At 37.5% G+C, this 18,152-nt stretch overlaps 1 protein-coding gene across 1 annotated transcript in view; it reads right to left on the bottom strand.

The window, feature by feature from the left end:
• The window catches only part of LOC124594686 (phospholipid-transporting ATPase ABCA3-like), a 543,403-nt gene that overhangs the window by 307,519 nt on the left and 217,732 nt on the right, over positions 1 to 18,152 (bottom strand). The window contains exon 14 of the mRNA XM_047133052.1: positions 9,072 to 9,160. Within this exon, the coding sequence (XP_046989008.1) occupies positions 9,072 to 9,160 (89 nt within the window). The remainder of the gene's footprint in view (positions 1 to 9,071; positions 9,161 to 18,152) is intronic.

Genomic DNA, 18,152 nt, shown 5'->3' with positions numbered 1-18,152 from the left:
CTGTGGAGGACACTTTGAAAATGCTGGCGGATCTTTTTCCTCCTGAAACTAAACCGGCACATGATGACGACCACCTGGTTATTATACGGTAACAAATTTTATGAAATGACAGACGGTATGGCGATGGGCTCTCTGTTGTCTCCATCACTGGCTAACATTTTTATGGAGAATTTTGAGGAACGTGCACTAAGTTCGGCTCCCCTCCGTCCATCCTGATTTTATCGTTATATTGACAATACATTTATGATCTGGCCACACGGTGAAGAAGCTCTCGAACAATTCAGGGAATACATGAACAGCATACATTCGAACATCCAGTTCACTGTCAAGATGGAGAAGGAAGGGAGACTGTCTTTCTTATACGTTTTAGTACAACGACAGGCGGACGGGTGTCTTGGCCACTCTGTATACCATAAGCCGACGCATACCGATTTATACCTGAATGCACAGAGTTTCCATCATCCTGCTCAGAAGAGAGCCATTTTGAACACGTTGTTATGTAGAGCAAAAACTGTTTCTGATGAGGACCACTTAAGATCCAAGATTAACAACCTGAAGTACGTGTTCCGAAAGAATGGCTATGGTGCATGCAATATAGAAGCAGCATTCTCCAAAAAAAGGAAACGTGAAAATGCTGCACACTCACAAGATGACACACTGATTACAGTTCTTCCTCTTTGTGGCGCTATTTCCAGCAAAATAGAAAGAGTCCTGCGTAGACAGGGTATAAGACCGATTTTTTGTCCACCTAAGAAAATTAAGGAGATGATGTGCTCTGTTAATGACAATCTCAGCCTGAGGGTCCCTGGAGTTTATAATATCCCGTGTGAGTGTGGAAGCAATTATATAGGTCAGACTATTCGTACCATTTCTGACAGCTGTGCACAACACCAACACCATATTAAAAATAGAGAACTGGAGAAATTGGCAATTGCGGAGCACAGCCTAATGAACAAGCATAAAATATTGTTTGACTAAACAAAAATTCTGTCCCATGCCTGCACGTACTGGGATTCTGTTGTTAAGGAGGCTGTTGAAATAAGAATGAGCCAAAAGAACTTTAACCGCGATAGCGGATACCACCTGAGCTGTCCATGGAAATGAGTGCTTGATGCAGAGAAGCAGCAGAGATGTTCCTTCCAAGGTTTACATTCCAATGGAAGCAGTGGTGCCACCGGCGCACACATTGACACTGTCTGCGACAGCAGTACGTAATTGCCAACCAATCACAAGCCAACCAATCAGGAGCCATCCACAGGCTATAAAAAAGGCTACCACTGCAGCAGCGAAGACAGTTAGTTGCTCCTTAAGATGACGATGGAGGTAATCGTCGAAAGCTTGAGATTTTATCCCAGTTGACATGGCAAGAAAACCAAGAATGTTTTACATTCAATTCAAATGTTTAGCTCATCCAATTTCGCTTGAGGAATTAAATTAGGTATGGCACAGTACAATTATTAGGTAACAATTCAAAAGGAAACATAATGAAACATCCATTTATCATTTAATCACATTTGTTTGTATTAACACTTACATTACATGTATACATTATTCCAAAACGAAAAAGAATACAGCATACTGTATGTACAGAACAGGACTGGTGCCTTCCATTATTGCAAAACAGAAAAGAACCTGGCATACTTTATGTACAGAACAGTGCTGATGCATTACAGTAACAGCTCGATGTGGCGACCACTGACGTTGTTACAGGGACTGTACCTGCGAAGCGTATTCTGATACACACTCTCCATCCCATCTGGTGGTGTCTCCTCAATTTCCAGTGCAGCAGCCAGAACTTGTAGCAGCACATCTTTGCGTCTCTACAGGAGACTTGTTGATTAAACTGTGCATATGACCCCACATGAAGTAATACACATCATCCTGTCAAACCGAGAATGTTTTACATATAAGTGCTGTCATGAAAGACTTCATTCCCATCTGAATTGAAACCATTGTACAATGGAAAAAATATGTTTCTGGACGTGGGTATAAGTTCAAAATATTATGTACTCACTCCCCTCTATGAGCCCAAGAAGTTTGTGAAGAAAAGTTCCGAACAACCTGTGTACTGACTTCAGAGAATGTTAGATGTTGTTTATATAGTTCTAAAGTCAAAATACCTTTAATATGAACAACACTGCTAACCAGCATTTACAATGAAGAGTCCTAATATTGTTGTTAATTATACGAGGAGGAGCTAGGAGAGCAATCTTTCACTTTGATTTTTTAATAATGGGATTTTCAATTACCTTCCCCCCTGTCTACCAGAAAAGTGTTAAGGGTCTTCTTCATCAGAGCTCCGTTTTGAATTCTAGAGAAGAATTCCTAGTATATATGTAAATTATTTTTGAATTCTAGAGAGGAATGCCTAGTATATTTTAAATTATTTTTATTTCTAGTCTTGTGATCATGAATTGCAGAGTTCATCCTAAATTCACTCCCCTAAAGATATTAATGCTGATCACGGTGCTCAAAGTGTTGTCAGGAAGAAATGTCAACAAATGGCAGGATGGTATCTGATGTAGTTTGTTATTACTTATTCTCACTCTCTTTGCTCATTTCATTACTTTTCTTTCTGCACATATTTTGTTTCATTCACTGTCTTATCATACGACCTGTCTTATCATACAACATCATTTTTCTCTGTTCTTCTTTTCACCACCTTTTCATACCATACCATATTGCTAACAAGAGTGAGCTTGCTGTATGGAATGTTCCTGTTGGCTTTGCGTAATGTGAGCATACCAGATATTAACGTTTGTTCTGTGCATGGCTGTTCCTGTGATGTTACAAAAATATCTCTTTGGTTTCCTTTTTTCACTATGGTTACAGTGTCCCTCTTACTTCTTATAAAACGAGCAATTTTTCATTTAACTCTGATTTATTTCACCCTGCGATTTTCAGAAAAACTTCATTTTTTTTGTTGTAAAGTCGCTGTGTGGTCAGAGTTTTAGACAAGTTAACCATGACATTTCAAGTTTGACACTCAAGTTCAGGAACCGTTGAGTTTTGATGGTCTCTTGTGGACAACCTCCATTGTTGTTTCGAACAAAGTACTTTAAATTTGTTTGATATTTTGACTTACACAAAGTTGGATGAATTGAAGACTTACAGTATCTAGAAATTTGAGGGTAAGAAGTACTAGTTACAAATTGTTTTCACACTGGTCTTCATATCACGGAGGGGAAACTGAAGCCAACTGAAGCTGGTGAAAGTCAAATAGCTTGGCATGAGTTAAATATGAAGGCAATCTCATGCTGTCTGCTATTAGTGCAGTGTGTCATGACATCCATAAATGCAGCAGAAATGTGGGCCAGAGTAAATACTATTCATTAGCAGTGATCTGCAGTTAATAAAATGGTCTTGAGGCAGAAATTTTTTTATCACAGAAAGTTGCCAACAGACACAATCATACAACATATAAGTCAAGTTGAATCTTAAGTACAAGCATTAGCTGGACAGAAATTGACAATATGGGTACAGCTTTGGGAAGTCTGGCAGCAAAATTTGGAATGTTTTTGACTGTGTGGGACTTGTGAGCTGAAGATCAATGCACTTTTGATAATCTGATTTCAATCTTATTGAAAGAAGAACAAAAGCTTTTAGAATATGAGGAAAAGTCAACAGCCTTTGCAGCAGTTATGTAGACAAAACAAGCAAGTACAGTTCAAAGAATCACATTTCGTCTAACATTGTCAATAGAAAACACACTGAATGTTATTGGACATTTCAAATCTGAGTGCAGAAAACTTTTAACAAAACTTGAAACAAAGACTGATAATTCTGAGCACCTGGCTTTGAGTGCAGAACAAGCTGATGCTTTTGCTCCAGGTCACAAAAATATTTGGTTAGCCAACAGTGTTGTGTCAAAACATGTGACATCACCTGAAGATTGCTACAACACTTTCACGTCAATTCAATCTTGTGGCTCAAACTGGAGATGACTCGATTGTTGAAGCAGAAAGCATTGGACCCATTGATGTATTATCATCAGTTGAGGGGAAAATGGCAACCTCACACTTTGGAATATACTTTATGTATTCTTAAGCTAAAGAAACACTTATTTCCAGTGGGAGCAATCACAAAAAGAGGAATGAAAGTTATTTTTAGCAACAAGAAAATTGGAAGTTCACAATACAGGTCTACTTGCAGCAGAAATCAATATGGAAAATCAGTGTTACCAAATGTTGTTTAAATATCCAGATGTATGACTACTGCTTCTTTGAATTCCATAATGATCTGGCAAGAGAGACTTGGACACAACCATTTCAGCGGTCTGAAGAATATAGCTAACATGAACTTAAATTCTGGTTTAAAAATGAATAAAGAGGAAGATCTTCATTGTGACTTGTGTGAGTACGGCAAGATGAAGAGAAAATTGTTTAAGTCAAATTTCAAATAAAGATCAAAAGTTTCTGTTTTGATTTGAGTGGATGGATGAGAAAATCATCTCCTGGAGGTGCCTATTTGTACATAGTGTTCAAAGATGATTGCACTTCATACAGAGTTTTGTATTTTCTTAAAAGCAAACATGATATTTCCCTATGGTTTTGGAATTTCAGAGACTGACTGAAAGACAAACTGGAAACAAAATCAGAGTTTTGAGAAGTGACAATGGAACCATGTAGATAAATATGCAATTTGAAGATTATTTCAAGCAAAATGGAATAATGCAAGAGAATACATGTCTCTATACACCACAGCAGAATGGCCAAATTGATCAAGAAAACAGATCCATTGTTGGGTGTGCACACACTATATTATTGAGTAGAGACTTATCTCACAAACTGTGTGCAGAGGCAGTATGTGAACGACCATGTAAAGCAAATAATACTATTACGATCTACCCGACGGGAGGCCTTCGTCACACGACATTTCCATTTCCATACTTCACTTGAAAAATGGTTTGTATCATCAGCATATGTACACATTCCTGACCAATCTTCATAAAAACGGGGTAGTAAATGGAGGTCACTGATCACGGTTTGCTACGATGGGTGTAGTACCATTTATCATCTTTACAATCCTGAGTCACAATCTATTGTAAATGTACTACTTAAACATGGAACAAAGACATGCTGAATTTTACTTAGGTGACAATCCTGCAGAAGATGGTCAAGAGGAATCAAAAGAAGATGATACTAGTGCACAAGTCAAAGAAAATTAAAGGCTGGATCTGGGAGATTATCTAATCTGAGAGTACGTGCTCATTTTTGGGACCAAGAAATAGCCTGTTTTGCCAGTATATTAGAACCTCAAACATTTAAAGAAGTGATGGCACCACAAGAGTCATCCAAGTGGAAGCAAGCACTTTAAGAGGAAATGGTGTGTTTGAAGAAGACCAAAACTTGGGATCTGGTACCATTACCACACAATCATAGGCAGCTAGATGTAAATGGGTCTATCATGTGTATCAGAATTGACCACATCAGAGCTAGATTATGCGCGAAAGGCTGTTCACAATGAGAAGGCAACAATTATGAACAGACGATCTCTCTTGTGGTCCAATATGACCCAGAGTTTTAGTAGCCATAACAGCTTCACGAGATATGCAAATCAGGCCATTTCTGCATTCCTTAATGACGATTTGAAAAAAAAAATAGTTTACATGAAGCAACCAAAGGGTTTGTTTTAGAAGACTCATATATATTGTTTGCACATTTAACATTACACGCAACTGAGGAAGGCAGGACTACAAAAGTTGAAGATAATGTTTAGCAGCCTTTCTGTTATGCTTGTATGCGACTCAGTATCTTCACTAGTAGCAGTGTATCCTTTTCATAATGTTATACTATTTCATCCTCAATTATCCATTGTTTTGTGTTCTTTTCTTTCTTTGTGTAATGGTCATTTTCAGTTGTACACTTTTCCTTTGAAGAGTAAATATTTCCTTTCACCCCTTTACGTGTGATGAGGATCAACGGCTATGAGCCGATTGTTATGTATTGTACACTAAATAATTTGTTATGTATTGTACACTAAATAATAACAATAAAAAAAACCTTTACACATGACCAAAGTCCAGAGTTTGTCTCAATGATTTACAGTGTTCTTCTACATGTCAATAAACGTCATTTTGACATCCTGAAGCAAGCAACCTGGTCTTGCTGAGCTGTTGCTTTTGTGTGTCTCCTTGTAATTCAAATACCAACAGGTGCAAGTCAACAGAAAAGTCTGTACATAGTTGAACAGTTTGACACTATCATCTGCTACCTAGTCCCTATGATCTTTGGTCTTACCAATGTCCTGGCACCTGAATGTATTTTCTCTCTTTGTTAATATAATGTTGCATTCATAACAGCAGCACATTCCCCAGAAAACAAACATGATCATTTATGATGCTTCAGCAGTGGATTTATGTCAGCTATACCATCTAATAGATCACAAAATTGTGTAAAACTGTCACAAATAAATAAGAAAACGTATTTTGACAGTATTAAACATGCATACAAATGGTTCCCATATTCTACCTTCATCCTCATAACTGCTGACACAAAATTAACACACTGGACTGGCATCTGTGTGGAGTTGGATTCAGATCCCCTTCCAGCAATCCAGGAATTCTGTGGTTTCCCTAAACAGATTACGCCAACTGCTGACATGGTTCCTTCTTCTTTCCCCAGCCTTGCCCAGAGTGAGTATGTTCTGCATCTCACTTGAGTTCATTGCCTACAAGATATAAGCACGTATTTTCCTTTCTTTTTGTGATGCCTAAAGACATTCTTAACTCTTACTGAGTACTCTGTATGTCACTGTCAATCCGCCATCCTGAAAAATTTTGCTCCCTGTAATCTGTATCAAATTTTACACTTTTCTCAATTCTTTAGTTTCTGTCATGTTCCCAATATAAACTATCTGATATCCCAAAAATCAATGTTCATAATGCATTGGCAAATGACTTTTACTGCCAGTTTCATTACTTATAGTTTTTTCCCAAATCTTCAGTTACATGACATTGATTTTCTATAAAGTTTGTCATTATTTACAATCATTCAATCAGGCTTGAGCTGTAAGATACATATCAAGACTGTTTCAGTTGAAAATGTAATGACAAGTATAGATTGCTCAACTTGAAAACAGCTCACGGAAGAAGAGCCAAATAAAACAATGAAACCCAGACTCAAAGCCACCAAGTTTACAGGAGATCAAAGAGATAATTCAGTCACTGAAAAATAACAAAGAATCAGGAGAAGACCAAATCATCACAGAGTTATGGAAAAATGCAGGAGAAAATCTTATTGCAAAACTCAAAGAAATTAGAGATGAAATCTGGAAAAATGAAAAAATCGCCACAGATTGGAAGACAGCAATCAGACAGCCTCTGTACAAAAAAGGAAGTAAAACAGACCCCAACAACTGTTGTGGAATGTCTTTATCATCAATAACATACAAAATTCTATCTAAAGTCCTACTAGACCGAGTAGAACCTCAGCTGGATTCAAAACTAGGAGAAGGTGGATTCAGAAAAGGTCGATCATGCGTAGAACAAATCCTTAACTTGAAAAACTCGATAGTACTTCAAACAAAAGTTATGTCATCACATTTGTCGACTTTAAAAAAGCATATGACAGTACAGACTGAGAAGTGTTAGCAGAATTTGGACTAGATCAAAAGACGACAAACATAATAAAAGAAACACAAATGGAGACCAAATCCAAAGTACAATTTATGGGAGAATTGAGCACAGAATTTGAAATAGACACAGGAGTATGACAAGGGGATGGACTGTCCCCAGTGCTCTTCAATTGTGCTCTTGAAAAAGTTGTTAGAGAATGAAGAAAAGCAGGTGCACCAGTACACAGACTGGGACCAAAATGTAAGGGCATAGAATTGAACTGTTAAGCATCTGGTGATGACATGGCACTGATTGCCCAAGACATTACTGATGCACAAAAACAGCTAGAATTATTACAAGACCAGACAGCAAAAACAGGATTAGAAATTTTACTTGAAAAAACAAAATTGATGACTGACATCAAAGATGCACCTTCTGAACTCAAAATTGGTAATAACTACATCTTTCGAGTAAAAGAATTTAAATATTTAGGTGAATGGATTAAAGAAAATTATAATGAAAAGAAATCTGTCAGATCAAGAGTGCAGAAAATGGAGACAGCATTTCAGTTAACAAAAAGAGTCTCTCGTGGAACTGCAAAATACGACATTACACAACAGTAATTAAACCCGAAGCTCTCTACACATCTGAGACACTAAATCTTCAACACAGAACAATAAAAGGGGAATCAGAAGTGAAATAACATAAAATAATGAGGAAAATCCTACGACCAAGAACTAAAGATGGTGTGCATTATCCAAAACCCAATGCAGAAATACATAAAAATATCTCCAAAATAACAGACACAATGCGCATGAGAAGAATCCAATTCATGGGGCATTTAGAAACAATGGGCTCAAACAAGTTAACACACAAAATCCATACATTTTTAAAGAACAAAACTACAAGACTGAACTGATACAAACAGATGGAAAAAGACCTGAGAGAATTAGGGTCTCCAAATCCACATGGCAGAAATGAAATCAGAAAAATCACAAACACAAGGGGTTTTGAGGAAGAAGAGAGAGAAAATAACTGACATACGTGAACTGTGCAATGAAAACTAGCCCATTCGTTGCATATGAAGGAGTACTGGGCACAAAGGAAGGCCAACAAATGTTGATTACTCATGGTCCTAAGTGATCCATCTGCGAAGAAGAAGAAGTTTTTCCACATTTTTTTCTGAACTGCATCCATATGTGTAAAAAGAATATAGAAATAATACTTGCATCAGGTAAGCTCAAGACTGCATGCACTGAACAGTAGCGTTCAGTTTACAAAGTATATATTTGAGGCAAATAAAACTCTATTCAAAATAATAACATCATTACAGGCAGAATGAAAACTTTTCATTCTTTGTGCCTGGCTTCTTATGAAAAAAAAACATGAACATATCTACATCACATATGTGTGAAGGAGATTTCTATTCTAAATTGTTTATATCTCTTAATTATATATTAATGACTTCTGTAATTCTTTTAATAAAAAATAATGACATTTATCTTTATAGCCATACCTGGAACTTCCGTAACGGAGCTGTTTGAAGATTTTTCATTACTTGCATGATGATCTCTTAGCACATCTACCTCTTGATCTTTGCCAACTCTAGAAAATAGAAAATTATTACATAAGTCTGAAACCAACTCATTAAATATTAAGAATAGTTAATTGTAGGAAATGATAAAGAAAGAGCAGTTCAAGACGAAAATACACTGGCTCAGCCAAGCTCTGTTACAGGTGACACACCTCCCTCTGTTCAAACTAGGTAGTACAAATTGTAGGAAAATATGGAGTCATGGGTGTAAATACACATATTTTGTTAGAGAATGTCCAATGAAAAAGATATAAAATTCCCTATAGATGAATTACCAAGGAATGACACAGCTTTAGTTTATTTGTGTACAGCACTAAGTGTTTTTCATAGTCATACGGAGAAATTTTTGGAAGAAAGTAACTCTCTCGAGAACAGTATAATTATATGCAGAGACTTCAATATTGATTTCTCGAAATCCAAGAATTTTGAAATTGGAATTATAGATTTGATTCAGTTGTTCCACATAAGTCAGTTAGTTATATGTTTCGTGGATCATTTTGCATGTCATTATGATGTGGAACAAGTCACTGATTTAGTTGTTCAACATAAGTCAGTTAGTTATATGTTTCATGGATCATTTTGCATGTCATTATGATGTGGAACAAGTCATTTTACATTCACAGCACAAATTAATTTGTACATACAGTTACTTTCTGAACATTTCTAAGTTTTTTTTCCAAAAAGAAAAAGGATTTACAAATGTAAGTTAGTAATTCCTACCCACCACCTTTTACACATTAAATTAATAGAATTTCTTCTACACAATAACAGGAGTTGTCAATGATAAACTACCTCAGTTTGTTATCAAATTTTACTTTGCTATCTGTTAGACATTTTATATCAGTGGGTAAGTGATCAAAAATGTTTATTGCAGAATTGTGCACTCCTTAATTTGTGACAATCTTAATGTGGAGTAACAAATGTCATTTTTCCTTCCAATATTGTAATTATGTACCTCACTGTTCCTTTCAAACTTCAGTGGATTACTTACAACAAACTGCATGAGTGAAGCAGTAGCCAGAATGCCCAACTCCTTCAACAGATGTCTACAAAATGATTGAGCACCACCTATTATTCTTACAGCACATCTGTGCACAATGAATACTCTCTTAAAGATTAGTTACCGAAGAACACTATTCCATATGACATTATTGGAAGAATAAATGCAAAATATGTCAGCTTACTGATTTGTCTCTCCCCAAGATTTGCAATGGCTGTAAGTGCAAACTTGGCTGAACTAAGTTGTTTTAGGAAATCCAAAATGTGTTTTTCTTTTTTCAATAAATTATCATCAATACAGTCCCCTAAGAATTTTGAAGTTTCCACTCTATTTATAGTTTCCTCACCATGCATTACGCTTATCATTGGTGTATTACTTCTAGATGAGCAGAACTTAACGTTGTGTCTTCAAGAAAAAAAAAGAAAAAAAATTGAGGGTGAGACCATTTGCGAAAACCAGTCAATGATACTTTTAAGAACTTTGTTTACCATTTCTTCTGTTTCTGTATGTATGCTTGGATTTATTACAATACTAGTGTCATCCAGAAAAAGAACTAATTCTGCTTGTTGTATACTAGATGGAAGATCATTTACATTTATGAGGAACAGTAGTGAACCTATGATTGAACCTTGGGGAGCTCCATAGATTATTTCTCTCCAGTAATATTTATGTTCCTGGGCTAGATTGCCTGAATTACTAATTACAACTTTCTGCATTTGTTTGGTTACATATGACATTATTCTTTGGTTGGCTATACCATCAGTTCCATAAAACGTCAATTTATCTAGGAGAATATTGTGATTCACACAGTTAAATGCCTTAGAGATGTCACAGAAAATACCAACCAGCACTGTTTTATTATTTAATGCTTGTAAAATCTGGTAACTGATCTGGTAACTGAACATGTAAATGGCATTCTCAGTAGAGAAACCTTTCTGAAACCCAAACTGTGATTTGCAAAGGACAGTATTGTTGCTAAGGTGAGGTACTGTTCTAGAATACATCATCTTCTCAAAAATGTTGGGGAATGATGTCAGTAGTGAAACAGGTCAGTAGTTACTGATGTCTCTCTTATCACCTTTCTTAAAGAGGGGTTTAACAATCACGTACTTCAGTCTCTCTGCAAAAATGGCTTGAGTTAGTGATGCACTTCATCTTTCAGGTAAGACTGGACTTATTACATGGGAACAAATTTCCTAGTTTTCTACCAGAAATACCATGAAAACCAGATGAGCTTTTATTTTTGAGAGAATGTATAATTTTCTTAATTTCAGATGGAGAAGTTGGTGATACATTCATGTGACTGAAATTTATGAAAGTACATTTTCAATATACTGCTGTGCTTTTTCTTTTGAACTGTTCCACCCTAAGCTTTCTACAATATTTAAGAAATGATTAATAAAAATATTTGACACCTGTGACTCATCATTCATAGCCCTTACATTCAGTTCAATAGTGATGTTAACTTGCTCTGTGGCTGGTTGTCCTGTCTGTCACATCACTGCATTTCATATGGCCTTCCGTTGGTTGGCAGAAGTACTGATTTCTGACATTATGTGCATGTTCTTTGATTTTTAATAACTTTTCTTAGTAATTTTGAGTAGTTTTTGTAGTGTGCAACTACTGCAGGATAATTACTTGCTCTTGCCAAAAGACACATTTGTCTTTTCCACAAGGTACTTTAATCCCTCTAGTGATCCATGGTTTTTTTACATGGCTGTTTATGTAGTGTCCCTTCTGATTAGTTTCTGCAGAAAGCTATGATATGAATTTATCATGGAGTAGATTAAATTTTACGTTAGCATTTGGTTCATTATAAATTATATCCCATGTCGTCTCCTGTAAACTATTGTTAAAAACATTTGTCCTGGAGTCAGTGGTTATTCTTACTGATTTCCACTGAGAAGTATCCATACTGTGAGGTGCTCTGTTATTTATCGTAAATACCTGTGCTTTATGATCACAGAGAGCATTTGTTACCACCTATTTTTTTTATTCTGAGCTTCATCAAAGAAAGACTTCTGCTTTTCCTATGTTATTAGTGCATGAGTAAGCCACATTAGTGTAATTTTTTATACTGTATGTAACTTGCCTAACCGTACGGTTATATGGTGCTTAAACTGGCACAGGATGTCTTATCTTTTCAGAGCTATCTAAATTTTCCAGACAAGAAGCTCTTCTGCCTTGTTACTCAATCCGCTAATATTTTGATAAAACAAGCTAACCTTACTTTTCTGTGCATTATCAACCATTTTGTGGGGCTCTTCTGTTACTTTCACTTCTTTCAAAACAGGCTGGCTGAATTCTGATTCTAACTAAAAAAGTGTCCCTCTGACACTGTAAACACATTTATCTTGCTATGTGCACTGGTGGCCCTCATGTAATATCAGCAAGAAGTGCAGCCACCTTATCTTCCCCTCTTCCATTCAGGTGCAGGTCATGTCTACTATATTCCCATCCCCCAATTGTAGCAGTGTTTACCTGGGCCTGGTCATGGCGCTGCAGGACCTCCACAAAAGTCATATTTTTGTGTCTAGTTGCTACTACTATTTCATCCAGGTCATTCCTAATGTTGCAATTACTGGTCTTAGCCAGCTGTTCCCTTCTCCTCAAACTATAAAAACCCGATCCTATTTGCCAAAACCTTTGCACAAATTCCCAATGTCCCATGACATCTGGCTAAGGCTAGCATTTGGTTTCACAATATTTGGCAACCTGGTACCCTGTCCCTAAATTGTCCTGCACCATCTGGCCTACACCCCTCAAAAGACTCTATTCTTCCTACTCTCTTTTGGTACCGACCTACACTGAGTTTCTTTCCTAGAAGTCTGCGGCACCCTACTGTGACCTGCAGTTGGATGAGGCTCCTCCCTGCCCCTCTCCTACATCAGGTAAAAAATCAAATTTATTCAAGTATGTCAGCCAAAACGTAGATGAAGTTGAAGAGCTTGTTACCTTTATGCAGTTCCCAATATCTTTTTCCCACTTCACCCTATTCAGTTCAAATTTTGTGTGATCTAATTCATGCTGAAGGGCACCACTTTTTGCCTCCTGCTCAGCAATTCTCATGTCTTTTTTGCAAAGCCCATAGTTCCATGGAAGAGCCTCACTGAGTTTCCATTCAGTTCCCCACTACAGTCACCCCAGTGAAGTTCCAGCCCACAGTCACCACATACCACTCCCTCTTTAGTATATTTTGGCAACATTCACAATTATCAAGCATTGCACCACGGATTACACATTAAAAAATGGAATTAAATCACTTAACACACTTTCCACAACAGGAGTTTTTGTTACTTACGAGCAGCAAAAATTAGGTCTACAGGTTAGAGCTTCAGATGCACTTCATAACGTACAAAGTTATTTATTTCCAGTTACAACAAGAACTCAGCACTCACTCAACTGCAGTATCTGTTAAATGATCTCAATCCTGACAGAATGTAACTTCATTCTATGAAAACTACATGCAAATTACCCATTAGTGCAAAAGATTCTAAATCAAACAAATTAAAATTTACTCTACTTTCTGGAAATATGAAATTAACAGTGAATGGGCATGCTCAAATTGGAAAGAAAAACAGAATAATTAGGCAGGATTCTCTGAGTTAATTGTGCCAAAAAGAAGATAAATATACTGCTACAATCTGACCCCATAATCTTTTCGTGTTTTCTGGACCAATACTTAAAGGAAAGTGATACCTTTAATAGTAAGCTTAAAAATGGATGGATATATGTATTTAATGAGTAATTTGTACTAAACAAACTGTTATTACAATCTAAATAGCTTATCTTTATGAGAGCGCAAAAATGTCTAGTCTGGCACAGCGCTGCCAATCCTAACTGTAATTGAACCAGCACAGAAAACAGCAAATTTCTGCAGCTATCACTGACCAGATTTTGATAAATACGCATTAACATGCCTATAACCCACATGTGCTAAACACAGGTATTGGTGATCCCTTAGCTCAAATGCTTATAATGGATGTTGCAGCAGATTCAAAACTCCATGGAATGAGAAGCGCTTCAAGGGACTTCAAAACTGAAAATGAGGAACAGTTTTTTTCTCTTGAAGGGAGCAAAGTGGAATCATGTTTACAACTGTAATAGTACCCATGGCAAACATGGTAAGTTTGTGGTCACATTTTAAGTATATTTTTAAACAGCTTTTCTCAAGAAAACATATACATTTAACTCCATAAATAAAATAAATAAATGAATACACAAGGGTTTGACAAAATAGACATGTCACGAAGAAATGAGAGGAGATTGTATCAACACTCCAACTTGTCTACTTCTAAAGATACAAACAAATACTGTTATTTTATTTCAAAAGCACAAAAACTAGAAAATGATAAACTAAAATTTTCATTCTAGGAATAAAACTAAGGCATCCTGTTAAGTTGTAAAAGGAGAAGGAGGTGCAAAATAAGCTAATTACAGTAGTACAGAACTGATTCAAAATAACAATGATGTTAGGAAAGGATAGATTGATACTCACAGTAAAGATGACATGTCAAGTTGCAGACAGATACAACAAAAAGACTGATATGTAATTAGCTTTCGGCCAAAGCCTCCTTCAGAAAAGAACCCCCCCCCCCCTTCGGCCAAAGCCTCCTTCAGAAAAGAACCCCCCCCCCCCCCCACCCACACACACACATATTCACAAAAATGAGCACACATTATGCATACATGACCGCTATCTCTGACAGCTCCATTCAGACTGCAACTGCCATATTGAACGAATCCAGTAATCTGGAGTGGGGCAGGGAAGAGGAAGTCATAGCATGAAACAGGTAGGAGGAAAAGAAGAGCACTGTCCAGCGAAGCATGCAGGTACTAGGTGGAAGCACAGCATAATGAGACTGCCAGGTGTAGTGTAGCTGAAAAGGAAAGAAGCGGGGAAGAGGAAACGGCGGGCGGGTGCAATGGCAGAGCAGCACATGATGAGTGTGAGGGGACACGAATAGGGAAGAGGTGACAAGACAGAGGAGGTGGAAACTGTCAGGCAGATGGTGTCGGGACAGTAGGTAACCGTAGGTCAAGAATGGGATAATTTTGTGAATGGTAAATGTGTTACAGGGATAACTGCCTTCAGCAAAGTTCAGAAACGCTGGTGGTGGAGAGGAGGCTCCAGATGGCCTGGGTTGTGAGGCAGCCATTGACATTATGAACAGTAGAATAAAACTGAAGAAATTGCAAAAAGGTAGGTATTTAAGGCAAACTGAGAGAGCCAATGGTTGAGAATTTCAGAGAAAGCTTCAGACAATGGTTTGAAACAGTGGATGGAAATACACTAGAACTAGGTCATTTTGTGATATGAAGGCAGCAGAGCATGCAGTAGCTTAAAAGTTGATGCCTAGTAGAGATTCTTGGGTCAACAGTTGAAAGGTAATAAAGACATATAAAAATTGAGATTTGCAGAAAGTGCAAAATGGCTAACCAGGATTGGATGGAGGCAGTAGAAACATGCATAAGCAGGGGACAGGTAGATGCAACCCATAAGTAACTTAAAGAAACTTTCACAGAAAAGAGAAGCAGCTGTAACAAATAACAAGATCTCAAATGGCAAGCCATTTCTAAGCAAAGAAGGGAATGCTGGGAGATGGAATGAATATATAAAAGCGCTATACAAAGTAAATAAACTTGAAAACAATATTATAGAAACAGAAGAGGAAATAGATGATGAGGTGGGAGATATGATACTATGAGAAGAATTTGACAGGGCACCGAGAGACCACAGTAGAAAAAATGCCCTTGGAATAGATGACATTACCCCAGAATTATTAAGATCCTAGGGAAAGCCAGCCATGACAGACAAAACCACTCCACCTGGGGTGTAAGCTATGTGAAACACAGGAAATACACCGAGACTCTCAGAAGAATGTAATAATTCCAGTTCCAAAAGAGGCAGGTGCTGACAGGTTGAATAGTGCCGAACTATCAGGTTAGTAAGCCATGATTGGAAAATACTAACACAAATTATTTACAGAAGAGTGCAAAAACTGGTAGAAGTTCACGTTGGGGAAGATCAGTTTGTGTTCCATAGAAATATAGGAACACTCGAGCTAATACTATCCCTAAAATTTATTGTAGAAGATAGGTTAAAGAAATATATCTAAAAACAAAGATGATATATAAAACTCAAAGATGAGGTGACTTACCGAACAAAAGTGCTGGCAGGTCGATAGACACACAAACACACACAAACACACACACAAAATTCAAGCTTTCGCAACAAACTGTTGCCTCATCAGGAAAGAGGGAAGGAGAGGGGAAGACGAAAGGAAGTGGGTTTTAAGGGAGAGGGTAAGGAGTCATTCCAATCCCGGGAGCGGAAAGACTTACCTTAGGGGGAAAAAAGGACAGGTATACACTCGCACACACGCACATATCCATCCACACATACAAACACAAGCAGACATATTTAAAGACCTTTAAATATGTCTGCTTGTGTCTGTATGTGTGGATGGATATGTGCGTGTGTGCGAGTGTATACCTGTCCTTTTTTCCCCCTAAGGTAAGTCTTTCCGCTCCCGGGATTGGAATGACTCCTTACCCTCTCCCTTAAAACCCACTTCCTTTCGTCTTCCCCTCTCCTTCCCTCTTTCCTGATGAGGCAACAGTTTGTTGCGAAAGCTTGAATTTTGTGTGTGTGTTTGTGTTTGTTTGTGTGTCTATCGACCTGCCAGCGCTTTTGTTCGGTAAGTCACCTCATCTTTGTTTTTATATATAATTTTTCCCACGTGGAATGTTTCCTTCCATTATATTAAAAACAAAGATGATGTGACTTACCAAACGAAAGTGCTGGCAGGTCGATAGACACACAAACAAACACAAACATACACACAAAATCCAAGTTTTCGCAACCAATGGTTGCTTAGGGGGAAAAAAGGACAGGTGTACACTCGCACACACACACATATCCATCCACTAGAGGTGGCAAAAAATAACATAACTGATAGAAATAACTAGTTACTGAGAAGTAACAGTTACTGCGATAACCGTTCCTCTGATACAGGCAGTTATTTCAATAACTGTCTAATGTCAACAGTGCCTCGCGCCAGCTGTTGACCTAAGATTGTACTACACTTTCCCGTCAACTCATCGGAGATCTGGCTAGGAACTAAGGGGAGGGTAGACCATTTGGAAGGCGTTCTATAGGCCATGGGAATAAATCTGAGACTGCACGCCATCTGTTGATAAGAACTGTGTACTATATCATGCACCTTCGTTACTTTTAGCACAAACAATTAAATAAAGTTAATGTCCAAGCGGTGGCTGATAGGAGCTGCAGTACAGGCATTAACAAGTACGGTTGTTCCCTTAAGCCACCGCCTCATATGTCAATTTAGCTTGGACGGGTAGTATAAAGAGAGGTACCATAAAAGGAATTCGAGCGACTATGGAAATAACTGTCAGAGATTGGTATTTTCCTCTGGCAGTTATCGTTATTGGCTCACAGTTCTCACTCTCTGGCAGTTATCGGGCTACCATTACAGGTAACCTGGAAGTTGGTAACGGAATAGCTGTGTGTCTGTGTTCCTGAAACAGTGACTCCAGTCTTAGACCCCGGTGATATTTCAGAGATGATAGTTACTGGAGCGAACAAATATTTACGTACTTCTTCAGAAATAGCCGCTGGCCATTGCGCATGACAAATAACATCTCAGGAAGTATAACACAATACAGTTGAATATAATAATTATTATCCTCATCATTTGTCAGGAGATTGTCAAAATATGTGAATATATTACAGTAAGTGCTAATATTTACAGAATTGATACACTGTCAGAATAAAACACAGATACACACTTTTAATAAATTTATCGTACACAGAATACCCGATCTTGACTGTTGCAACCAAGTGCTGTCAAAACTGAAATATAGCAGAATTTTTACCTAAGCTGGTCTATCAGTCTCTGTTACGATATTCATCTACAGAGTAGAAGGAAGGGTCAATGGAACCGTCCGATTCCACCCGTCTGCTTCGGCGTAAAAAGGTG

This window comes from Schistocerca americana, chromosome 2 (assembly GCF_021461395.2).
Source record: "Schistocerca americana isolate TAMUIC-IGC-003095 chromosome 2, iqSchAmer2.1, whole genome shotgun sequence".
NCBI classification, from domain to species: domain Eukaryota; kingdom Metazoa; phylum Arthropoda; class Insecta; order Orthoptera; family Acrididae; genus Schistocerca; species Schistocerca americana.
This window is presented reverse-complemented; position numbering and strand designations above follow the sequence as displayed.